This window comes from Brachypodium distachyon, chromosome 4 (genome assembly GCF_000005505.3).
Source record: "Brachypodium distachyon strain Bd21 chromosome 4, Brachypodium_distachyon_v3.0, whole genome shotgun sequence".
NCBI classification, from domain to species: Eukaryota; Viridiplantae; Streptophyta; class Magnoliopsida; order Poales; family Poaceae; genus Brachypodium; species Brachypodium distachyon.
Window position 1 is genome coordinate 5,976,390 of NC_016134.3, and position 26,707 is coordinate 6,003,096.

The following is a 26,707-nucleotide window of genomic DNA, read 5'->3' on the forward strand; positions in this document are numbered from 1 at the left end:
AGGTTTTTCAGATATTCCACCATTGGATCACGCTGAAATTTCACGTTGTAATAGTAGACAAAATTCCGCACAATCCCACCAAAGCGATCGGCGAAATATTTCTCGAGTCATCGGGAAACATCCGAACAAGTTGCATCTTCGTGCTGTCCCGCACGGTCGCAAGAAATTCAAACAGCAATCGGTCTCTTGAAGTTTTCTGGATATTCCACCGGTGGATCGCGATGAAATTCCATATTGTAGTAGTAGAAAAAATTACGCATAATCCCACCGAAGGGATCGTCGAAACAATGCTTGAATCAACGGGAAACATGCGAACATCCTGCTTTCACGCACGGCCGCGAGAATCCGAACAATACTCGGTATTTTGAAATTGGCCGGAGATTTCACTGTTGGATCGGGACAAATTTTACTGAGTCATAGTAGACACAATTCCATATATTAGAAAATGATAAAATACTAGTACATGTATTTGTGCAATACTACAGGCAGTTGCAAAATCTAATGGAAAAAAATTACGTTTGTGAGTTGTGAAATTTTGATGCTTGTGAACTGGTACGTAAAAGGGTCGGGCTCTTGTAGCAGAGTGGCATTAGTTCTCCATGCTGAAGATTTAGATATGGAATTTTTTACGATACATTCAAGGATTAATGTTAATGGTGGTGTAAAGTGGAGCAGATCGAGTTATTTTCTACGGAGTAGAACATGTTCTTGGGCAAAGGAGTTACGGTCCTGTCCTTGAATCCCTCTGAGCTTATCTAGAGACGAAAAAGATGAAGGCAAGGTAAATATAGGTCCGGCGTTAAATGAAGCAGAGGTGGTTGAGCCCTGTTTGAACTCCCGCAACTGGCTGGCCTACCTACTGGCGCATGGCGGGGATATAATCATATAAACACATCCTAGCTAGTTATCAAACTTTCTGGGTCTGGTGATCTGGTCTAGCTACTGGTAGTTGCAACTTGCAACCATCCTTTGGAGTAGAGAAACCTTGCTCGTCTGAATGAGTACATAGCTCCTTGCAGAAATCGAGAGAAATGAACATGGACTTGAGAGGTATCAGGAATGGCAACGTCGTGAAAATGTGCCGAGCATGCAAATCTAGAAACTTTGTTCATTGATCCACACCACTGTAAGCTCGGTAAAGCCTGATGGCTAACTGTAGAAGGATCGCCGAGGGCACTAGGAGGAGAAGCCGTTTGTCATGAACACAGAAAGAGGATTCTCGTTTTCAAGCATTTACTCAGATCTAACAATAGGTTTTCTCAGCTCTGTAATTCGGCGTGCAGTTATTTTAATTTGAAACTGCCAATGTACTTAACAGAACTGGAGAATTACTGTTCCAAAAGAACATCATATTACCTTCCAACAGAATTTAGCAACTGAACATTGGAATAGTAAGTGATCTATACTTTCCTGGGCACCACAAAATTCACATTTTGTGGGGCCAATCCACCCCCTTTTAGCCAAATTATCTCTTCTCAATATGCTATCCTTACATATTAACCATAGAAACATTTTAACTTTCAAAGGAATCTTAATTTTCCAAAGTTGTACATGAGGTATATCTCTACCTGTCTATCTTTAAGCATATTCTATAAAGACTTGACAGAAAACTGGCCACTATTGGTTAATTTTCATATGCATTTGTCATGTTCATTATTTAAATGGACACATAGGCACAGCATTCTCAGCTGTGTCCACATGTTTAAGGTTTCCTCTCTAAAAGAACTCCTAAAATTGATGCAGCTCCATTGAGAATTAAACACATCAGCAACTGAAACAAACTTTTTCTTTATGCTTGCTGGAGTGTCTGTGTATGTCGCCCTGCTATTGTCGTTTTGTTAATTTCCTTTTGAACCTCTAGTCACTAAGTATGAACGACTTGAACTTTGACATCGTTATCTTTTTTATAAAGAATAAAATTGAGAGAAGGACATATATAATGTGATCCTTCTCGGTCTGACCCGCTCTCAACCCAACCAAATCTATTTCCGGGAAACATACATACGTACGTCTTTGATTCCTTCACATGGGAAATTTTGCAGTGTAGTTATGTACTGCTGTTACTAACCCAGGAAGGAGAAATCAAGTTGAACCAGAGTTGAGAGACCGACTTGTGCAGTATTTTGTAATGTTCAAACAATAAATCTGAGGAGCATATAAAGACCAATTAAGACCTCTAGTACTCACATCACATGCTGCCATATATTGGATTGTTTGCTCTTCAGAGATCGGAGCCCTTCGTTTCCTAGCTACTTCATACGTGCTAGTAGTACATGCTTATCCATGTTCCTCAAGAGAGAGAGAGATGTGGCTGTTCATTGCGTTTAGGCTTGGAAGGCGTCGGGAATCGAGAGCGGACTTCTGGTGCCTCCAGGACAGTATGCTTGGTATCCTATTCTTCCATGCGTTCCTCGTGATCAACACTTTCATATTCATCAAGAAGAGATCCCGCACAATCTTGCAGTCCTAGTCGTGTGCAATGTGTTCTCACATTCTCACACCGACCATTTTGCCGTACCATGTCGCACAAGGTTCTCCGTTTGCTCTGTCACAACTCGCAAGGGAGAAGGCCGCTTTGCCGAGTGCAAATACGATGCTGAGTGCATATTATCGGGCACTCGGCTTACAATCCTATAATAAAAGCACTAGGTGAAGACACGGCACTCGGCCTAAATAAAAACAGTAGGTGTGATTACTAGAGTGTTAATTTCCTCCTCTATTGTTTTTTGCATGCAGGCAGGTGCGCACAGGAATATGATTTTGTGTTACGATTTGTATGATTTTGTATGAGATACCGATGATTCTGATTATATAATCAGTGGTAAAAGCTAGCTACAGCAAAGTATTCTGAAAATTAACGTGTTCTGATTATTTTGTTTGATATTTGCCAGCAGTGTAACACAAAAAAACTTAGTTTTTTTTTGTTCTACCCATCCTGTTTGCCAAGGGCTTAATAAAACACTTGACAAACTTAGGACCACCGTCCTCTCCCCGTCTGTTAGAAAATGAAGGTAATTGTACCACTGGCCCAACAACTTGAGCGGTGAGAGCATTTTAGTCCAACAAGTTGTAAAGTGAGTAAAACTAGTCCTAGAAATTGAGATTCGGGAACATTTTAGTTCAGTTAGTCTAAATGAACACTTGGCAGCAACATGAAGCCCGTGAAAATTTCATCGATCAATCAATCAATCAAACTCCATTCCCATGGAACGAATCCATCGAGCTTGAACACTGTTGCGATAGTACTTCAACACATACAATTAACAAATACCTCATCAACAATAATTACATCACATTACATGGCAAGTGCATCAGGTTAGATGTCAATAAATCATCAATTTTATGGGCCTCGACAATTTTAAGTACCTTGTATACTCGTCGACACTACAATTGCAATTACAATTAACAAGTACCTCATTAACAATAATTACATTACAGTACATGATATCCTCAATCCTGAATGGAGATAGACAAGAAAAGAGCAAATAATCGAAGTACCTCAATCACACTAATTCAATGGCACATCATATTGACAAGAAAAGAAGTACCACAATCACAATAATCCAATAATCGAAGTACCTTAATCACGATAATCGAAGTACCTCGATCCTCCATCCACGTCGCCGGGGCGTCACCGGCACCGCCGCCCGCGTCCGCGGCCCCGCCCCGACACCAACGGCCTCATCCTCCTCCCCCTCCCGTCCCCTTTCGATTCGACACAAATCCAGCAGGGATATGCACTGTGGGTGGGGCATGAAGATCTGGCGGGCACGAGGAGGCCGATGCGGTGGGAGGCGGCCAGATCCGGCTGGCGGCTGCAGAGGCCCATACCACGGCTGCCCGGGGCGGCAACACAAGGTAGGCGCGTGAGGAAGCATGCATGGGGGTTGCTGCTGCCGCGAGTTGATCGGGGGATGAGGTATAGAGAGCCCGAGAGAGAGATGACTGTGAGCCAGAGAGAGAGAGAGATGGGAGAGAGATGGGCCAGAGGATTAGGTAGAGATTACTTGGTTAAAAAAAAGTGGACAGCTGTGTGGCTAGGACGATGGGGGTAGATAGGACGGGGGATGCCGAGAGGTTTGGCGGAGAAACACTAGCAAAGGAAAACACCCAGCAGAAGGAGCTGAAGGAGGATTTCTTGGATACCACAGCCGGGACATCCACGACTGACATGCAACTTTTAATAGCCATGCAAACGACGCCATCAAACCAATCTTTCTCGGTGCATCTAGGCGTGCATGGCCTTTGTGTACTATTATTCACGGTCTACTTAACTGAAATGAGGCATGTGAAATATTTATAAACTATAATTAACATTCTGCTTCTATCATCCATCTATTTGCCGGCAGATGAGGCTTCCCGCTATATTCTGACGGCAAATCTCTTTGCCGGCAGGTATACTTTTGCTGGGAGGCAATCTGCCTTAACAGCTGTACTTTTGCCGGCAGGTACAGTAGTTGCAGGCAGTTAAATTCCGGCATAGTTTTTCCGGCAGCTACTACTTATCCCGACAGACAGTCTGCTGGCTCTTCCTGCATTTCCCGGCAGACAAACTACCTCTGATTTTCTTCACAATTAAAGAAAAATAATAATTCGAATATACATACTGGACATTTACACTTAACCTCCAAATGCAACATACAAATCAGAGGCAACTGTATACAGTGATGTCTCGATATAAAAAGTTGCATTATCATTGAAAGTTAGATTGATCATCAAATGGATTATTTCATATAGCCTGTACCCTGCTGCTAAAAAAGTTTGTCCCCTGGAATTTTCTACAAAGTATTCTATATGTGCCGGCAGCCACACTGAGGTGACCAAATTTTGCCCTTTGCCTCCATAGTTTCACACTTTCTTCGGGCAGGTGAATCCTGTGAACCTACACTTTTCCTGACAGCTGACGTGCCACTCCATATCTTTCCCGACAAGCATGTTTAACTGGCAGGCTGATTGCCATCTTAGGTCGACTTTTGCCGGCAGTTTTGTGCCACCATTTTTGGTTCACACATGCCCAAGATCATTTTTCAAGCTTTTTAATCCCCACCAATCTTACGCAAACAACATCAAGAACTCCACACATGCACACGACTCAGGACCAAAGAAACATGCTAATGAGAGTAATTGTCGCAAGCATTAGTAGGACGACCCGGCCTGCGGGTTTGCATCGGCACTTGCAGTTCAGCGGCACTAAACGATGGTGTTCCTGCACTTTTGCGGTCAGTTGGCGATTGTAACCGGTAGATTTTACAGTACGGAACACTCCATCAGTCTTAATGGATTATATGGAAATGACAGCTTAGACTTTTCACGTTAATAAAAAAAATTCCCCGATTGCGCCTCCGCCGGCCTTTTCCCAGACATCCACCGATGGAGCTGCCGGTGCCGACCACTCTGCTGCCCTTCCTTCCCATCGTGACTTGCCTCCAGAATCCTCTTCCCAAGCGCCTCCATCCTCTAGTCCTTTGAGCCACCGTCGACAACGAGGAGCCACGACGGCAATTAGCACATACAAACCGTTGGAGGGCCAACAATTTTGAGGCCCCTGTGCGAAATGTGAAATGGGTCCCAAAATTAAAAAATGTGCATAATCAAATCATACTCCACCTTGCCTTGGAGCCTTCGACTGGCGGCGGAGGAGACTTGTAACGGTGAGTCAGGGTTGGCCTTGGTCAGGGATGGCGGCTTCGAGTTGTGCGGCCTCGCCAATGCACGAGTTAAAGGGTGACCTCTCCTGGTCGTTGAAGAAGTCCAGTTCTGCCTACCTTCTTCAGGCGTTAGGAGCTGCTCCCTGCTCGACGTCGTTGGAGCGGGTGGCGGTTCACCTTTGCGTTTGCGACTTGTTTGTCGACTTTGCTTTGTAATGCTCGTTGTCAGGGTTTTTGTGCGGTTTTCCTTGAATAAGCTGTGCATTGTACGGTTTTCGGCTCGATTTTCCTTATAAATGGAGCCACTCTATTTTTCTTAATGAAATGCAGCAGCACCCTGCCCTCTTGACGAGGTTCCGTAAAAAAAAATCATACTCCACCTAATTATATTACTTCAACATATGATGTTTTTTAGATACTTAGAAAACATCAAATCTTTATGCTAAAATAATAATGGTATTGAAGCAACAAGTTGACCCCTGTGCCCCAGAAAATAATCCTAAGACCTCCTCCAAACCGAAAGACCGCGTAATGAAAACGTCAAAGCAGGCCTTTTTTCTTTTTTCTTTTTTCTTACGGGAATTTTCTTTTTTGTTAAATGCCTTTTCCTTTTCTGCTGTTAATTAAGAATAGCCAATCAGTATTAAGGTCAGGGGAGCTCAATTTCCGCTTTCTGTAGCATATCAAGTTATTAAGCCAATCATTAGCGATCCCGTCCGGAATTTTCATACTTGGAGGATTTTGGAATTGGGTTAGAAGAGAACAGACGGTGAGAGCTCAGGGGACGTCCCGCCTGGACCCTGAAGGGATCAAGAAGAAACAAACGATCGATCGGTCTGTCTCGACTCCCCGAGCGGCCCTAAGGCCCGAGGAAAACCAGGCTTGTAAACGGCGAACATATAATGTCCGCCAACCGCAGTTTATCTTCAGCCCAGTGCAAAACCAGCCGTTGACAGCGACGTGAACAAGCTGGGGAACGTGGTAAACGGGCCTGGCGGACCATAAACGGCGCCGTTTGACATACCTACTCAACAGAGAGCCGGAAGGAGGAGAGGCGATCTAACATCAAGGCCCAAGGCCCAAGGCCCAGGTGAGATTATCTTGGCCTGATCGCCTCTGATTCGCCTCGATTTGTTCTTTCCGGGGGCACCGGCTCTTCCCTGACTCGCCACCCACCGGACTACATTGCCCGAGCTACAGCGATAGGCGGCGTGCAGCCAGGGCAGGTGCCCGCACCGCAGATCTGCCCATGGCTCCAGCATCGACACTCAGGACTGAGAGTACTGAGCAGTTCTCAGGTCTGCTTCATCCGCGATGTATAGTATGTGGTATCTCAGAACCGCTCCTTGCGCTGGGTGGCTTCTTTGCTACTACTTTCTCTTGCAAGAAGCACAAGGCTGGGATGGTATGCTGGCCTGATTTCACAACCTCTCCCATGTTTGTGCACTCTATCCTGACACCTCCCAAGCCTACACACATTTGAGATTGAGAAGCACGACGACGGCAGCTGGTAGCACACACGTTACGGCAGTTACAAATTGATCTAGCTAGTCAAACGATCATGAATCAAACACTATCTCTGCTCATCTTTGCATCAACCCATGCTAGGTTATACTTATATGCGTGCAGCCAGGATGCTAAATGCGGTGCAGGCTAAAACCATGTAAGCGCACCATGTGAGAAGGTGTAGCGTGGCATGTCCTAGCTGTACGTGAAAGATCTCAATCTTTATTTCTGAGATATGTGTGCAGGTGTATCAATACATGTGTTACGGAGAGACAAAAAATAACAACAAACCTTGATGGATAAAAAAAAGAAAACCTGATCTGCGTGTGGTACCGGGATCTAGCAGGGTCCCAAATTAATGGCCAGATTTTTTTTATCATATTTTCTTCCTATCATTTTCTTGTTAACTAGATCATCATGACTTTTACTCCGCTTGTTCCTTAATACATCACATATAAATTTGTGCATTTCAACTAAGATGAGTTCTCATTTCTAGTGTCTAGCCAACCAAGTTGGTTTAGGAGTAAATGGGTGTGGGTAGTTAATGACCGGGAGAGAGGAAATCAATGAAAAACTTACCCCTCATTTTCACAAAGGTTGTCGTATTTGGTTTCGCTAAGACAAGACTTTTGACCAATAATAAATTTATATGATAGGAAACTATTATTATTATTACTTATTAGCAAGACTTTGAAGACGAATCTATCGATATAAATTTCATGTCTTAAAAAACACATATTAATAAAATATTCTTCATCAAAGTTATATCTTAAAGAAACCAAATACGCCAGTCTTTGTGAAAAGGAGGGAGTACTGCATAAGCAAACAAATAGAAAAAAAATCTTATGAGCTACGCAGAGCAACTATGGGGTGTGAAGTAGGTAGACCGAAGCATGTAAACTCTTGCTAGTGCCGAAAACGTTGTTCACAGAAGCTAGCAAGCCAGAAAACTGTTGTTTCTTTTTCCCAGAGGTAGGAACTAGGAACTCTACTTGGAATGTCATCATTTTGTGCATTTCGATTGAATCCTAGGTTTTGGAGGTATTTGGAATGTGAAGTCTTCTCATTGATTACGCGGCTTTGCCAATATGTGATTTTTTGACCTAAATTATCCTCTCCTTGCATTGACTTGGGAATACTAGGATTGATGTAGAAAAACCTCCACAGAGTTTGTCTCTAGGCTGCTTCGAAGGAAACCGAGAAAATATAAATCTGTGTAGATCTCTTTATGGATTTGCGACATGTTAGAGATGATTGAACTCAAAATAGTATTTAGTGAGAGGAAAGCAGAGACGGCACGAGGACAAAGATCTACTTCTTCGTCCTCCGGTGACAACAACCCCGTCCACTACTCATCTATTGTTCCATCGTTTTTGAATTCCTCTGGATTTTTGAAACTTGTAGCCTCGGAGGGGTGACCTATCAATTCCATTTTGGTTAACATACTTGATCGGAGAACATTGCACCTCCCCCACTAGAAGCTGGACAGTCGTTGAACAATATGGCAGGATCAAAGAACAGAAAATTCTGTCATCATGATGCATTATTTTTAGTCAGTTATGGTGTGTTTTAATTCAAACAAGTTTGTTCGAAATGAAATTCAAAATTTTAAAAAGCAGGTGGTTTTAGGGGCTTGTGATTTTTTTCCTCAATCAAAATTCTAAACCATGGTTTAATCTCATCAGCCTACATGGACATGGTAATAATTCCAAAATGCTCCTTTAAATTGAATAATTCCTTCAAAAATGAGTTCGATTGCCGCAGAAGCCCGGAGAAATCCCATGTCATGTCCAACTCATTAATGATATGGATGAATGTTTTCATCACGTGGCAGCAAGTATCTATTACAATATATTAAATTGGAATCGGTGGTGATGGGTGGGCGCCGTTGGTCGGTGTTGGTCGGTGTTGATCGGTCAACTTCGTTAAAATTACAATCAATATGCCACTGCCTCTTATTTTCTTTCCCTCCCGTCTTATTCACGATTTCAGTAGCAGAAATTCTACGGTTTAGATTTACCGAAAGTTATCGTACGGTCCAAATTTGTCACAACATAATACGAACAGTCCTAAAATAAATCAATCTCCTTAGCATGAAATCCAAAATTCTTCGTATCCATCTCAGTATGGAAATCAATCCGAACCCAAACAAAAAATCTCGGTATCAATCTCAGTATGGAAATCAATCCAATCGAAAAATCAATGTCCAGATTTCGCCTCCACCGGCTCGTGCTTGATACACTTTCCGTTGTTCCGTAGCATCGCACGGGTTCTTTTGCTAGTGACATGTGGTATTTGAAAAGGAATATACTCCGTAGATCGCAATAATTAAACGATCGATTAATTCTACCCGCCAACCAACTGATCGACCCTACAGATATAAAATTGCTCTCTACCGTATCGTTCTACACTTTCCTCATCAACATATACTTCTACTCGTGGACATATTTCTTCTGGATAGCGATATAGTTATATCATATTCAGCGTAGGCCTGGGAGGTATTGGGAAAATGCATATGTGTCAATGGCAGCAAATTGCACCGAGCTCCTCAAAACAGTCTAGAGAGCTTGACTGTAAAAATGCCTCTCAATACCTCGACGGGCCTCCTACCACAGCGGAAATCGATCAGTTGAATGGAGTATTTACGCTCATCCGGTACGATCCGTCGTTAGTGTTGTTGTCGATCGTACGTCTGCCTCGATCCCAGCCGAGCCGGTGCCTTGACCGCCCTTGCACCTTGGAACTTCCCCATCATCTCGACACTGTAACTGACGTGATGTTGCTTCGGAGCAAGATGATTAGACTGGATCGCAGTCCTATTAATCTGGGCCAAGGAAGCTTGATTTCTTTTATCCGGGAGAGCTGGACTTTATACCAGGGCATTCGTCGGACCGGACCAGACTAAGTTTCAGAATAAAAAAGCTTTCTTATGCATATTTTTCATGTAATATTAAAATCTTTAGATTGAAAGTAGAAAAGAAAGGATTCACTTTCCAGGTTCATCTGCGTACTGACTGAAGTCCACAATGACAGCTTGACAGCTGCAATTCAACAGAAGACAATAAACTTGCAACAATTTTGACTCACCGAAGGACAAAAATCAAATAAATTGGAGTCAACTCACCAAATTTGACTCACCGTGGACTTTGTGATTTCAACGAATCAAACATACTAGATAGGCGTTTTACTTACTTTGCCTGGTGGCACATACTTCCCTCCTTTTGTGTTTATAAGGCTTCTATTGAAATTCGTGCCATACTTTTACCCCAATTATTTAAATTATATTTAGTATATATTTATATAAAAGTTATAACATTGGAAAAAGTTTTTCATTACGAATCCAGCAATATATCTTTTGTGTCGTGATAACCTCATATTACCAATGTAATCTTTTGTCAAGGCTTGGCATAAAATTCCTTAGGGGCCTTATAAACCCAAACAGAGGGAATAGATCATTAGGAAACAAAATTGCTACTCCAGTGAATTCGACATGCAAAAATCAAGTCAATAACCAGAAGAATGTCAATGGCGGTGGTCACGCAGGAGCTGGGATAGGATTTCTGGACCATTACGCCCTTGATTTGTTATCCACTCTGCTGATTTTACTGCTTGGCTTGCCTGCTAGTATTAGTGGATCTGATCCCTTGGATCAGGTTGAACTGACGGTTAATATTGATTGGTCACTACCGTGAAAGACCTCTTTGTTTTAGGTTTTTTTTTTTTTGAGAAAAACCTCTTTGTTTTAGTGATGGTGGCAGAGAGAGCAGAGCATACCAACTGGAGTTCAACTCATTGGCGGCGAGCAGAGAAGGAGGCAGCGGCGGCGGCCGGCATCTGGGCTGCGGCGGGGAATGGAGAGATCGAGCAGGCGCAGAGAGAATCGCGAGGAGGATTGAGATTGCGGCGGCAGACGGAATCGCGAGGAGGCTCCTGGACTCGGGAAAAGCCTAATTTGATGACTGGGCCGGTAGATTTGCATGCGAAACACTTGAGGAAAAGGCCCATATGACCGTGAACACCAATGTTCAGTGAGCACTTTTATGTAGATATGGAAGGTATCAGAGTAAATGGTATTGCAGTTTTTCAAAAAGACATGTAGCGGCCTAGCCTCCACCATGCGGAGTACCTACACTTGGACTTGACAACACCTACGTAGTCTTCCTGAATAGCACAACTTTCTCCCCTACACGATGTTTTTCTATGAGGGTCGCGTAATGTTGGTGACTGCAACGCTCAGCAGTCTACTGATCGATGTTCATGTTATCCTAAAAGTGTTATCAAAATGAATGGGCTTCCATAGATCTCGTCTTTTTTGGCAGAGCGACGGTCATAAATGGAAATACATGTTGACAAAGTGGTCGATCATCTGTCATCCTCGGGACCAAGGCGGTTAATTTGATCAGGGTTAAGGATCTTCAGATTAAAATAAGTGCATATTTAGCAAACAATTATTTAAACTCATGGAGGATGAGGGGGTGTGTGACAGGAGCTGCTATGCAATGAATACCTCTATGCTACTCAAATTTTGTCTCAAGTTGACGGTCATCGAACTGACTCTCCCATTTGGAAGGGGGTTAGTGAGAGTGAAGCGAACCGTCCTTGAGTATGGTGGTTTCACGTCAACAATGGGGCAGCCGCGGTAAAATTCTGGCAGGATACGTGGATAGTTGCATCCCCTCCGTGATCAATACCCCACTTTTTATAATATTGCTCAAAATTGGTACACTATAATGACTATAGGGTGATGGGCTCTAATACATCAAGTACGTCTCACCTTTCATAGACCCTCATAGGCGCGCTAATTAGTAGCGTGGAACAACATGGTGGACAAGTTGGCCAGGGTTACTCCAATCGGCAGCCATATGCTTTCTGTTGGACCATACACTCCTCTAGGCAACGCAGTCCACGTATGTGACACTGGTCAATACCAATTGTCTCTGTCACTGAAAATTCCTTCAAAAACTAAAAATGCCCCCACAAAATCAAGATCTTTATGTGGTACCTCCATCTTTTTTTTTATGGAAAGACTATAGTGAAAACCCTTAAAGTATAACTGTGAGCATCATGATTTGAACCACTGGTGGGTAGAGTTATACATCCACGACTCAATTACCACACCAAGAGGTGTCTCTATGTGGTGCCTCCATCGAGGAGTCATCCTCACAAAAAGATAACCTGGTAAACATAGTTGGAAGAGAAGCGCATTGCTTCCGTAATGAGGATGAAATGATATAAAATCGTTATTCATCTCATGTCTGAGATGGTGTGGTTAGTATGGCTAGCTATTTTTGTGGCTCTTAATCTCCCACCGTCTCATAATATTTCTGTTATGTTTGAAAAATGGATCAGTAAGTTTTGATCACAAGGATTAGAAAGTTATGGATCAACGATACAATTTCCATCTATCCTTCTAAATAAGTATAGGGTTCAAGATAGACTTTGCTACTTTGTCTTTTCTATTTATAACGTTTCCACTTGGTGATCATCAATTCACCTCCCAGCATGCATCTCCTTCCTGAACACTGGCAAATGGGTCCGTCCAAATGACAGTGACTTCATATTCTTCTATCACTTCAAACTCCAATTTCTTCTAGTATTTTCTTCCTTTTGCCAGACTCTTCCCCCAATCAACTCGCAATTGCAGCCTCCATTCTTCAATCCCCAACCGGACTAATAAATACCAGTGACGAAAATCGAACAACACAAAATGTTATGGTTCCGTCGCAATGTAAGGTGTTCCGTAGCAGCGCACGGGCAACTTGCTGGTATATATATAGTTGAGCTATTCTACAGTACCCTGGACTTAATATGAACCGTTCATTGTTTTAATCTGAGGGCTGAGATCAGCCTTTACTCCCTAATACTCCAAACTAGGTATCTGGAGTATCCTCTCAGAACTAATCGGAGTATTAAGAAGACAGGGACAAAAATGAAATTTAACCCCGTGAAGAAGCCGGCGGAGCGGGCTGGAGGAGCACGGCCGGCGGCGGCAGGCGACGAGGCGGCGCGCGGCGAGGGCAGCGAGCATCGAGGAGTGCCACAGCGGCTCACGGCGAGGGTGACGGCGGCGGGCAGCGAGGAGGGCGCGGCGGCTCGCGGCAAGGGCGGTGGCGGGCAGCGAGGTGGGGGCGGCGGCTCGCGGAGAGGGCGACGCTGGCATGCAGAGAGGTGGGCGCGGGCGGCGAGGGCCGTGGCGGGCAGCGAAGTGGGCGCCGTTGCGCGCTGCGACCTGCGAGGGCGGCCACAGCGGGGAGCGAGGAGGGCACCGCGGCTCGCTGTGAGGAGCGGGTAGCAAGGAGGGCGTGGCTTCGCTGCGAGGGTGGAGGGCGCGTTGGCAGGCTTCTGGGCGGAGGCCGCGGCGGCGCAGCAAAATCACTGGTCGAGATCTCGTTTTTTAGTGTTTACAAATTTGAAAAGTCTGTAATGCCCTTCCCTGATACTCCATCCAGTGCGGATGGAGTATTGGGTACGGGAGAATTTGTCATGTAGTTTCAACTGCATGCCCATTTTCCACATAGAAATAGAGAGAGTCGTGAAAATTAGATATACAGAGAGACAGGAGTGCCATAGATAGATGCGATGGATGCATTGCATTTCCCAAGGACTTGACTATTCACATAGTTTGAAGCGATAGAAGAACATGAAGTCACTTTCATTCTCCGCCGGGGTGGGCGAAGCTTAATGTCGACGGCTCGTTCCAAGCTTCGTCTTTGGCTGCGGGAGCTGGCATGATTCTAAGGGACGACATGGGGAAGATCATCTTCTCAGCTTGTCGTGGCCTGGACCAATGCGGCGACGCAACGGAAGCGGAGCTTTGTACCTGCATGGAGGGACTTGCCCTGGCGCTGCAGCAAAGCCAGTTGCCGATCGAAACAGACTGCCTGGACGTGTTGCATGCAGGGGAGCACGTAGGGAAGGATCGCTCTATTTATGCCTTTCTGGTTGAGGAGATTAGTGGTTTGTTGTCGCAAGGTGGACAAGTGTCTTTTGTAAAAGAGGATAGATAGTAGAACCGTGCTGAGTCATACTCTAGTGAACTTAGCTCTGTGTTGGACTTGGTTCTCCATGATGTAATGGCTTGATTTAATAGATCCTTTTTACCTGCAAAAAAAATGATTATGCATGGTTAAATTCATGCGTGTTCTCACCGACAAATATTTTTTTGTTTGGATAACGTAAATAGACAAACATTTCAGAAGGTGTCTTTACATAGGATCCATCTCTCAATGGTGAAACGATATACATTGGCGTCTTAAAACAACAAATACGTGGCATTTTTGCTGTAGTGACCATGCAGAGAATAATAGCACATGAACCTCCCATAAAGCGTGGGCTCGATGGTAACCTACCCAGCCCAAAACTGTATATTCCGCTATTTGCCATGCTAGTGTGACCCTTGCAGCTACCTTTGGAAGTATAGGCAAAGCTGTATAATTACATTTACCATTTTACACTTCATTGCTGATTAAAGTGGAGAAGCCTTGGTGGTTGAACAATATTATTTTTACTGTAGATGACATGAAGAAGCCATGTGTTAAATAATACTCCCTCTGGCGACGTCACTTATTTCCGGACGGAGTGACTATAAAAAATGCTTCAGTATCAAACTGCATTGCAGAATTTCGCAACATCCGACCAATAAATCTGGCAAAATTCGGTCAAAAAAATAAATCTGACAAAGTGCCTATAAATATGCAGGCTTGTTTCCCCATTCTTTCAACCTTCGGGAGGATGCTATATGGATCAATTTCTAACTGCCAGTTGCAGAGTTTTCTGGAGAGCTATATTGTGTGAACATTTCAGTGCACACCTTAGGTTTAGGAGGTATCATGAAAATTCGGGATCGTAGGTAACAACAGTGATGAGCTAGCTGTTTTCCTTTTCTTTCATAGCTGACAGGAACTCTAGTATCTTTGGAGAGAATTGACAATGATGTGTTTCCCTGCCTGGCGTTGCGCTCCAGTTGCTTAGCCTGCTTGTCGCTTTGCTGTCGTTTTTTCCATGTTATCTTTGAGTCCCTTATTATCTGCAGAGCTCACTAAAAGGATATCGATCACACCATACCAAGTTGTGGCATTGTAAATACCATCTTGTTTAACATTCTTAACTGAGCCAATCTTTATTTCAAAGACCTGTTCTTGAGCTCAAGGCAAAAGTTTCACAAAAATAAAAGGAAAGGAAAGGAAAGATCGAAAGAAACATCCCATCTTGTGTACATGAATCGACATCTTTAAGCTGAGAAAACCCTTACTCCCTCCATCCCGAAAAGGATGTCTGAAATTTGTTTAAATTTGGATGTATCTAGACACTAAAACATGTCTAGATAGTGTTAAACACAATTGGCAGGACATATAAGGAGGTTTAGTCGTGCTCTCCAGGCCAATTAATTTGTTTGCGCTGCACAATATACTTCTCTGGTTGCATCGCTTGATGCGATGATAAGAATCAACAAAATTCCTGTTATCAGAAAAAAAATAGTCAAAAGTAACTTTCTGTAGGCTGTAAATTATATATTTCCACTGCAGTTTAAGCATCCGATTCAGCAATTACAGGTGCAAGTAAAAGCAAACAATAAGTTACAAGAATCAGCATTAGCAGCAATCTTCTGCACATTAATCAACATCTACTACATGATGTCTTGTTCAATTGGAACTTATTCCATTCCAGATGGATTATGGCAACACAAGAGTGCACCGAATACAGGTGCAGATAAAAACACACGACCAAATAATATTGATCTATACAAATCTACACGGTGTGATCACCTTTATCCCTTTTGAACCTCAGAAAATAGCACAAGACAACAATCTTTATTGTTACATGGTGGAAATTTTCCGGTCAGCTCTTCACTTCTTCAGCAAAGCTCGTGAGTAGATCCTCTTGCAGTAAGGACTGGTTCTCAGCAGTTCCACATGAGGCCGGATCGCGTTCGTTAGCGCTGAGTGAAGAGAGCCCTAAAAGGTGATCACAATTGCAAAAATGGTGAATCAGTTGCTGTCAAAATAAAATGTGGTGTCTGGTTGCTGCTCTTTTGGATCAGATGTTGTTTACCTTAGAATTCTGAAGAGCTGAGTAGACCACATAGTTTGCATATGGGTGCTGAAGCAACCGCTCGAAGTGCGGCGCAGCAAGAAGCTCCAGGATGATAGTTGCCTTGTCAGCCTCCTTGAAGACTTTCAGGCATTTCTCGACCACATTGCTGCTGAACTTCTGCATGGAGAGGTGGATGTACTTGCCTTCAAACTGCTGTGCCAGGCTTGCATTTGCAGTAGCAACCTTCAGTTCTATCACATACTGAACAACATAGTTTCTGCAACCATAGTAAATAAGACTCGTCAGCTCCATAAATAAAAAAAGTACAAGAAAATATAGCAAATAGGTTCTACATACACAGGTATGAAATTTGCTGGTTCATTTACTCAGCTGATGTTCCTACTAGGTTCACAGTTTCATGGAAAATTAAAGGTGGAGAAAGCAAAATTTTACCCATAGGCATCTTGCGCAAGTTCAAATCCATTGCGAGCGATTGCAGCTACCAGCTTCTCCTTGTGCTCGCCAGTGGAACGCGCGATGCACCGCTGCAGAACGCAGCAACCATGGCATTGCATACCAATATCGAGGCAGTAAATCGCAGCAGCAGCAAAGATCGGCTGGAAGTGGTAAAACTGTCAGTTTGTTGCCTCTGACCAGTAAGCAAATTCAGTTCAGTCCAGTGGTAAAATTCAGTTCAGTAAAATTCAGTGTATCGAACCATACAAGTTGCATACCCGCATTGGGCATCATAGTGACTAGATTTTACAAAAGAAATAAAATTGTAACTCAAATATGTGAGCATTGATATCTGATTTATCTACACATTACTCGGACGAAGTTTAGATCTATGTTATACCTTGTTATCATCGGCCTCGAACGCTTGCAAGCACTTTTGCACGACGTGATTGCCATTAGGATCCTTGATGAGCTCCAGGAAGCCGGGGCGCAGAGCCGCGACGACGAGCTGAATCTCCTCCCTTGTCCTCAGGCTCTCAATCAGCTTCTGCACCGCCCTTGTCCTGAAACCAAAACCATAACAACAAAAATCAGCAACCAAAAAACAAAATTAAGAACAACAAAATTACCAAAATCTGAAACCAAATCAATATAATTCGAATAATCTTACCCATGGACGTTGAGGGAGATCCTGACGAGCACGAAGGGGTCCTTGGTGAGCGCCCGCACGAGCGCCATCCTCTGCTCCCTGTCGCAGACGGCGAGCAGCTTCTGCATGAGGTAGTTCCCGAAGGGGTTCACCATGAGGTCCACGGCATGGCGGGCGACGCCGGCGAAGACGAAGTCGACCTCGCGCTTGCCGTCGTCGAGCCGCTGCTGCAGGAACCGGCACCCGTGCTGGTCCCTCGCCACGTGGTACATGTACCCCCGCAGGCCCACCAGGCTCTCGTACTTGGACGCCTTCGAATTCGCCGCCGCCTGGCCCTGGCCGCCATTGTTGTTGCCCTGCAGCTTCCTCTGCCTCACGCTTGCCGTCGTCTTGCACGGCCGGGAGGAGGATCTCGGAGGCGGGCACGGGAGGTCCCAGTCCTCCGCCGCGGCGGCGTCGAAGCAGGTGGCGGAGAAGGGGAAAGGGTCGAAAAGGGACCTGCTTTCGCGGTGTTTGTCGACGGCCATGGACATGGCCATGGAGGAGGAGGAGAAGGGGTGCGCGGCCACGAAATTCTCGGCGTCCATGAAATGGAGGTTGCTGGTAGGGGACGAGCTGGCCTTCCTGGGGTAAACAGAGTTCGAGAAGTCGCCATTCTCTTCCTCGTCGTCGTCTTCGTCGACGAAGCCCATCTCGCCGAGCTCCTGGATGAGGTAGGAGAAATCGAAGCCGGCGTCGGCGTCGGCCTCGGCGGCGGCGGGCGGCGCGCCGCCGCAGCCGAGGAGGTCGCCGTGGTGGAGGAGGGGGATCTCGTTGAGGAGCAACTCCATCTCCCTGTCAAGCTTCATCTTCGCCGTCGTCGTCGTCGATCGCCACTCTGCCTCTCCGTGTTAATTATCGATCGATTCCTTCTAGGAAGATGATGAACTGGGATCGAATCTGGATGGGGAATTGAGTGGGGAGGATTGGTTTGGGATTGGGGTGAGGTGGTTTCTTGGAGATGGTTCGTTGGGGCATGCAGGAGAGGAGTGGGAGGAGGAGAGAGCGGGGAGGGGGGAGGTTTTATACAAGGAGGATAGCCGCGAAAGTAGTGAGTGACGAGTGATGATGCCGGTGTGGAGTGTCTGTTGAAGGATTCTTGCCAAGTCTGGTTTTCTATACTCTCTCTCTTCTTTTGGAGGACAGCACTTTTGGCCTTCCTTTCTTTCTGTTTTTAGATCAGGAAGAAGCATTTTGTGCCTTTCTATTTTTGAAGATATTTTTCCGCGGTGCAAAGAGTTTCGCGTCATTAGATATTTGACTTGAGAGAGTAATTATTTCCAAACAATCTTTTAAAATGTACATATCAAATGAGCCACAACCATGGACGGAGCCAAGGCCCGGCCACCCTGGCCAGTTGCCCAGGCTCCACTAATTAAACTCCCTTTAATCAAAGCAAGCAAGATGCATGGCAAAAAATATTGAGTTTTTTTTAGTTTGCAGTGTATTTTGCCCAGGCTCCCATAAAGGGCTAGCTCCGCCACGGCACAACATCAGCTCCGTGCCGATGATCTCATCTCAAGAAAGCCCACATTGTAAGATTTTGTCTCGTCATGGCAATTGGAGAGAGATCAAACTCAAAAAAGAGTAAGTACGGAGTGTCGTCGGTTTGTTGGTAGGTACCTTCATGTCGAGCAAGAGCTCTCTTCAGATTTAGGCCTAGGAAAAATGTGTTTTGGATCCTAGCCCCAAAAAGGTTTTACTTACTTATGGCTTTCTTAATTAAAGGCTGAGCTCTTTGCTTTATCTTTTAAACAATATGGTATTTCAAGGAAAAAATTCTTTTACAAAAATAATAATAAGGGTACATGTATAGTTGATCAAATTTAAAGCATCGCAGTACATCTGTCAAAGACAATTGCAACCTAGAACATTTGTAGGTCTTATGATCTTTAGCGGAGAGCTTGTAATTTGACTTATTTGTTACTCTCTCTTTTTTCTGTGAAAATTAGTCTTGAACTTAGTAGACTTGTCATTGATGTTATGTCACTAAAGCTAATTTGGGTATATTTTTCCTCCACCTTATGCCCCTCGCAAAAAAAATGGTGCTTAACATTTGTATATTTTGTAAGAAGAGGCGCGAGAGAGAGAGAGAGATACAACATAGAGATCCGGTGAAAATGCATAATATCTGAGCCCAAATATCTTTGAGGATTTACCGATTTAGGCACATCTATTTCGAGGCTACAACGGTTACACACACACGACTTGGCCCCCTCCCCTCCACTCTCTCGGCGACCTTTTCCCACGGTCCAGGGGACGCCCAAATGCGCTTTTGTTGGGACTCTCAGGATAAGCTAGACCAAGACATGAATTGGATGCATCCGGTGCACTTTTGGCCCCACTTTCAGTGACCCAGATATGCCCCATTTCTCCCCAGAAAATATCTCCGGACGTAGGATATTTCCCTCTTGAGAGATTGGGCTTTGGCTTTGGGACCCCGGGAAGAAGGGGATTTCGATGATATTTGTGCTTGGGGAGGAGGATCGGTCCAAACGGAGGAGGGATGGGCAGGCGTTGGTCGTGTTATCCGTTGTGTGTAGGATCTGAGCCATATGGTTGGCTGGGAATGGGCCCAGGGATCCTGCGCTTTTTGGCTCGCAAGCTGTGCGCTTTTTGGCATCTTGTCGACGGTTTGCAGCCCACTTGGGGCAGAAGATCTTTGTTCGTGACCTTCAGAAAAAGATCAGGATTACTACCTTTGCTTTTGCCACGTCGAGTTTCATGAGTTGTCAGCAGTCACTTGTTTCGCTAGGTTAGATGGAGCAATAGTACTTGGAACGTGGCAGAACTAGGATGCAATCCACAACGAATGAACAAAATTGCAGCACGAATCAAAAAGCAATAGGTAGGATAATGAAATATGCAGAACAAGCCAAAATAGCAATCTTCTCCAAGGAAGATTGATCAACTATCTTAATCTGCAAGGTTACATACACAGATACACAGGATAGAAAGCAAATAAATGGTGTCCACATTGTTGATGTGCAGTGGTAGAAATAATGAATGCAGGCAGTAGAAAGGGTCAGTTTGCTAGCAGAAATACAGAATAAACGAATCAGTCCCTTCTTTCCTCAAGTTCGCAGTTTGGATAGAAAATTGTGAATGGCAGGTTTGTACCATACAAAAATGTTCAGACCAACGGAAACTCAAAAAATCACAAGGCACATCAAGCCCGTCTACTGAAGGACAGAGACAAGAGTTTAGTCTACAACTTAAACACTCAGTTTGCTTCTTCATAATTTCTTCTGCCAGCTTGTTCTTCCATCAACATGTTTTCCAACACATACAGATAAAGATCGCACAATTTGCACTTGTTATTTTCTGTTTTCTTAATTGCCTTCCTTATCTTGTTTGTGTCCACCTCCGAGCCACTGCAGATAAGGTAATATGAAAGAGTTTATTCAGGAACCGTATCATTCTCTTCATTCGAAACAGCTTGATCTGACGATACAGCAGCGGTTTCTACGTCTATACTTGTAACAGCAGTTGCACCAGCATTCTTTCCCTCTTCCTGACTACCAGCATCAATATCCATGCCACCGGCGGTTTTATCCTCCTTGCCTTCTAGATTGGATGAATCAATCTTGTCACCAGCTCCATCATTTGTGGCAGCATTGCCATCACTCTCAGCATTAGAAGTACTCTGTTGAACTGAAGCCTCGTCATTATCCACTTGAGCGTCCGGTGCTGGAGGAATAGGGCCTACAAGCTCTCCATCTGCTTTGTCCATATCCATCTGGTCCCCATTGACTTCCTTGCTTTCTGTAGCTTCTTCATTGGTAGCGCTAGTCATCTGTCCTGATTCCTCTTCAACACTATGATTCTTCCTCTCCTTTTCTTCCTCAGCAACACGATTCTGCGCCGCAGCTTCCTCCTCCCGAGCACGATTTTCTGCTTCTATTGCCTCCTCCTGTAGCTTAAGTTGCCTCCTGTGCTCCTCAAGTTGTTCTTGGATCTTCTGGTAACCAGACAATAGATCACCATAGCGGCTTTGGAGAGTGCGTTCTAATGCTTTCTGGTTATTCACTTCTTCAGCCAAATTTCTCACACGATAGGCACCAGCCATCTGTTCTTGCTTCTGCAACTCTTGGAAGCATTCAAGTTCAGTTGCTGCTGTGTCCATCTGCTTGAAGGTGTCTTGGACCTGTGACCCCAATTTTGCAGCCCGTACCTAACAAATCAAATAGCAAGTGAACAAAACTATAAGCATTGCAAAAATACATTAAAAGTTAGAAACAGTATGAGATCAGTATTCATATATCTTAACTGACAGCTAACATAGTGGACAGATGGAAGAAAAGTGTCCTTAAACCAACTAAAGAGAAGCATTTAGCATAGCCAAGCTGTATGGCATGTTGACTGAAGGAAGTTAAAATTAATATAGTCATACTCCAAAGAAGACGATGAATCCCAACTAACCTGGTATCCTTGAGTCAGCAGTTTGATCTTCTGCTCAAGCCGAGAAGCTTTCTTTGCTTCATCATCCATTCTCTTCTTCACAATTTCAAACTCATTTTGCAAAGCAGAAATCTTATCAGCATTTCCAGCAACACTTGCAAGACCATAGCTGTTGTTACTAGGGAAAAACATAAGGTCCTCCTGGCAAGCATCATGTGACTTTACGAAATCTTCAAAAGATTCATTTTCATGCCCCATGGCCACACGAAGAAACTGAATCTCATCCTCAACCATAGAACTAGCCTGACAATGAAGAAATGAAGCTATATGAACAATTTTTCCATCATTATATAAACTGCAAAAGGCAAACAGGACTGACACAAATAACTAATAAAAACAATCTAAACTTTGTAAATAAGAATGAGGCACGAGGTGAACTCTGATAGTAGTATAAGGTTAAACAAACCACTTAACAAAAATTGCATTCTAGAGAAAGAATAAACCTGCATTCTAGAATGCTATGCCAGACGAGTTCCCCACCCCAGCTCAATGGAAAAGAACAAAAAGCTATAGCAAGTACTCCCTCCGTTCCGGTATAAGGGGCCCCAATGCATCCTAGGTTGAAGACCTAACTAATATAACATGATTATTATATCATTTAAAAATAGAACATTTGGAGTTTCTAACCATATAATTTTTGTGATATAAAACTCATGTTACATTAGTTAGATCTTCAACTTAGGGATGCGTGGGGGACCCCATATACCGGAACGGAGGGAGTAGATACTCCCTAGGTCCATGATTTAACTAATGTAACATGAGTTTTATATCACAAAAATTACACAATTAGAAAATAGAACATTTGAAGTTTCTAATGATATAATTTTTGTGATACAAAACTCATGTCGTTAGTTAGATCATTGACCTAGAGATGCACGTAGGCCCTTGAAACTGGAAAGAGGTAAGTACTAAACTGTCAAATACAATTATCTTGAAAAGTTGTTCCAATAATTTAGTATCTGTGTATCTGAATCTTTCTGCAGAAAGAATAAAAAACACAAACTTGTGCAGAGATATACTGCACTGTGCTTTACAGTGTGTAACGTGATGTACATAACAAAACAATTCTAACTCACACATCAACGTAGAACTTCTACATATTCTACTCCAGAGAAACAAATTTTCAAACTGTAGAATCCACCTACTATCTTGATGTTTCATACAATCAGACTTGATAAGTCCTCAACTTTCAGTTCCCACACCCAGGAGAGGCTGTTTCTCAAGCAATCTTATATTACTCTTTCCATGACAATTGACAATGTGATAGCCAAGTGATGCACGCATAACCTAATTAGTGGCCTCATGGATTTCTAGCATTTTTCTAGAAAAACATGTGTGACGAAAACTTGGTTGCGACTTTAAGAATAGCAATATGAGACTATTAGACCTGGTATGACTATTAAACTTGGTTGCTGCTCTCATACAACATACGGGTGCTATATATCATACTGCTATGTTAATCAGTGATGTGCATACAATGACGAGCCTTAGGATTTGAAGTCTTAATTTGATCTAGCGAATACTATAAAAAAACAGAGTATATGCTATCAGTAGATTGGATATACAGTACATCATCAAACACGAAAGATAAAGGAGCACGGAAGAAGTGTACCTCTTTTAGTTCATGCTCATCAAAACCTTCTATTTCAGGGACAAAAGCTGCCCCATTTGCCTGACGCTTGCTCCCTTTCTTTTTCTCTTTTTGAGTTTGTTCATCAAGAGGATATTTAGCATTATCATGCTCAAGGAGCCTAAGCAGCTCTTCACTTATTAGCTCATTAGCCTGTTCAAGTGACGTAGGAGGCACAAAGGTACTTCTGCTTTCACCACCTTTAATTAGCGATTGCCGGAGAATCTCCACTGAAGCAGCAGGTGGCCTAGGTAAACTCCTCTGCAACACTTTAGATCTCTTTCTGAGCAATGCCTCCTGCCTTGCTTGTTCCTCAGCCCTCTCTCGTGCTAACCGGTCTGACATATCCTCTTCAATTTTTTCTTCAACTTCCTCCTTCTCCTCTGTGATAGATGGCATAACTAGTTGGTACTCATTCTTAGGCTGTGGGACAGAAGCAAAACCAGATCGCAGGCCTCTTCTTAATTCCGCCTGCCTACGAAGCTCGAGCTGAGCGCTGTCCTGCATTTCCACCTCTTCATTTATGCGAAGCTCATCCCGGAAAGGAGTACCTTTTGGAGTTAAACCAAAGGAAGTTCCATCTCTGGAAGGTGTCATACCAATCCTTGGGGTAACACCAGGGCCAGGGCTAGCCAGAGGTGTTGCCATGGGATTCGGAGTCTGTATCTCCTTCTTACGTGGTGTAACACCAGAGAAATCTGATGGATGAAGTTCTGGGTTATCCCCTCCTAAAAGAGGTGTTTGTGATTCTCTTAGACGTGCAAGATTCTCTGCCTCCATCATAATAGCGTCACCCTTCCCACCAGGAGTACGTTGCGGTGTTCGTAATGGTGTCATACCAAGCCTTGGAGTCTGGGAATAACTTGCAAGCAAAGTCCTCGTAGCAGTACTTCCTTCACCAAGTTCCTCGGCTAGAGCAGGATCACCAGCATTACCCATCTTTGCAATCTCCTCCAATTCATGATCAGAAATTTGGGGTGGTGGAAGCATTAGTTTCGACCTTCTTGTGACAGCTTCAGGGTCATTGAGTTTATTCGCTTGCATTATTGCAGCAGGAGCATCCTGTCTCTGCAGAATCTTGTTCCTGGCAATGTCCTGCTTTCTTAACTGAGCCTCTACATCCACTCTTCTCTTACCTTCGAGCTCCTCAATAGTAGTTGGAAACTGAACGTGCTCAAGTGGCCTGTCCTCACCTACAGTGTCATAAAAGCCTGGAGGAGGTCTCTTTTCAAAAGGGATCTCGGCATTATAGTCAATTCCCTTTCGCTTTCTTTTCTTGTGCCGGTTGTCAATACCAGCTGCCTTCAATTCTCTCCTTTTTTGCAGTGATGCAAGCCGCCTCGCCTCTTCAAGTTGTTTCTCTCTTGCCTTTCTTTTTGCCTTTTTACCCCTGGTGTTAGCTAAGCGAGCCCTTGCTTCAGAAAGCATTTCCTTTTCATCTTCGTCCATGTCAACAGGATCTGGGCGTGCAGGTTTTGACTCTGGATTTGGATCAATCTCACCAGGTCGCAACTTTCTTGGGTCGTCATTAGGCTCATAGTTTTCATCCTTTGCACAAGCAGCATCTAGCAATTTTTCATAACGCTCGAGGCACTGAGATGGTGTTCGACCTACAATAGGTGCGATAGTCCTCCATTGTGTAGGCATGAGCTTAGCAAGATGGAGTAGCTTCTCATCCTCTTCCCTTGTCCACTCAGTCTAGAATCAACAGAGACAAATTAGTTAAGCTAGAGAAATGACAAAATCATCATTATTCTAGCAGATAGTGGACAACAGGACAGACCTACACCATAATACAGAAGATAACAAATTAAAAGGAGCATCCCAAGTATAGATTGAGGGCTATTTGGACCACTCAACTCCATTAAATTAGTATGTAAACCACACAAACTGAAATGAAGTTCAGTTAACTATACTTGGTTTTTACTGGATGATATAGCTTTAAGAATAGGATTATAATGTTAACGAAGAATTAAGCATCCCATAAGGTGTATTAACAATCTGAATATAACTTAACAACAGGAAGATGCCACATTACCTTTACTAAGACATAATATTCGTCACCCCAAAATTATATGACAGAAAAGGTGTTAACAGCTTAACATCATGCGAAGACATAACATTCATCACCACAAAATGAGTATGACAAGAGCATGAAGATGTCATATTACTTTTACTAAGGAGAACATCACACCAGGTACAAATAATTAGTTGGCTCCAATTGGTGGAAGTTTACCACACAGAAACTTATGATATGTATTGCCAGGGGCGGAGTTAGACTAATGTTGACATGTTTCACCAAAGTGTAGAGCCTTCTTTGACCGTTGTATTTTGAACCATCAAGATGCCCTTTACATGTGCTAGGGTGGTGCACAGACTAATTTTTTGGATAACTGATAAGGAAAAAAAAATCTATACATGCACCCCATAGCTTAGAGCAGCTCCAGCCATTTGTATTACTAGACGGTCACAAACAGTATATACATTTGTAGGATGGTATGGCATGAAGAGAGAAGAACATAACCTCAAAGCATGTCTGTGGGTTGTCTATCTAATCAGCCTAATAAAATTGAGGCATTACAAAAAAAAATGTTGAGCAGTTTACAGGGAAAACAAACCGAGTAGCATTTTCACAGCCTAATTACAGATCATCTCATCTCTAATCACTCCACATCGCACACAATTTCGGATCCTCCCATTTCAAATCCGCTTCTAGTCGCAGTTCCTCACTAACAAAGCACTACCGTTCTGTAACAAGGCATCACAAAATACACGCAGCACGGCAGAAGGTTATGGGGAGGGGGGGGGGGGTGAATGTCTCGTTACCTTCTTGATGGAGGGGTCGAGCCACTCGTACCAGCGGGCCTTGCACTGCTTGGCGGACTTGCGGACGAGCAGCGAGGAGATTCGCGCCCACTGGTTCTTGCCGTACTTCATCACGGCCGCCTTGAGGATCTCGTCCTCCGTGTTCTTCCACACGCCGCCCTTAATCATGATCCTCATCTTGCCGCCTCCCTTGGTGCCTCGCTCGGCGCCCCCCTAGATCTCTTCTCCTCCGCAGAGGGCCTCCAGGGGTTCCGCTTCCGCCGCGCCCCCGGGCGGGCGGATCCGGCCGGCGAGACCTGGACCTTCCTAGGGTTTGAGAGGGAAGGGGTCCGGGGTTTAGGGTTGGGCGAGGGCGAGAGCGAGAGCGGGGGGAGATGATGATGTGGGTGCGGCGGAGCGGAGGAGACAACCGGGAGGTGGGTTTGGCCGTTTGGGTCTGGGTTCGAGTTTGGGCTTGGG

General features: G+C 44.1%; 2 protein-coding genes across 2 annotated transcripts; both read right to left on the reverse strand.

Moving 5' to 3' along the window:
* Positions 1 to 15,713: 15,713 nt before the first annotated feature.
* On the reverse strand, positions 15,714 to 18,417 carry LOC100829831 (putative pumilio homolog 8, chloroplastic). Its single transcript, XM_003576124.4, has 5 exons — positions 17,314 to 18,417; positions 17,044 to 17,206; positions 16,641 to 16,804; positions 16,206 to 16,464; positions 15,714 to 16,108 (listed from the first exon to the last, which is right to left on the reverse strand). Exons 1-5 carry the CDS (start codon positions 18,138 to 18,140, stop codon positions 16,001 to 16,003), a joined length of 1,521 nt encoding a protein of 506 aa, XP_003576172.1. The 5' UTR covers positions 18,141 to 18,417; the 3' UTR covers positions 15,714 to 16,000.
* A 1,957-nt stretch (positions 18,418 to 20,374) lies between these two features.
* LOC100830760 (cell division cycle 5-like protein) lies at positions 20,375 to 26,679 on the reverse strand. The gene is made up of 4 exons (XM_003576126.4): positions 26,249 to 26,679; positions 23,405 to 25,120; positions 21,754 to 22,035; positions 20,375 to 21,505 (listed from the first exon to the last, which is right to left on the reverse strand). The coding sequence occupies exons 1-4, from the start codon at positions 26,423 to 26,425 to the stop codon at positions 20,732 to 20,734; spliced, it is 2,949 nt and encodes a 982-aa protein (XP_003576174.1). The 5' UTR covers positions 26,426 to 26,679; the 3' UTR covers positions 20,375 to 20,731.
* Between the last annotated feature and the right edge of the window lie 28 nt (positions 26,680 to 26,707).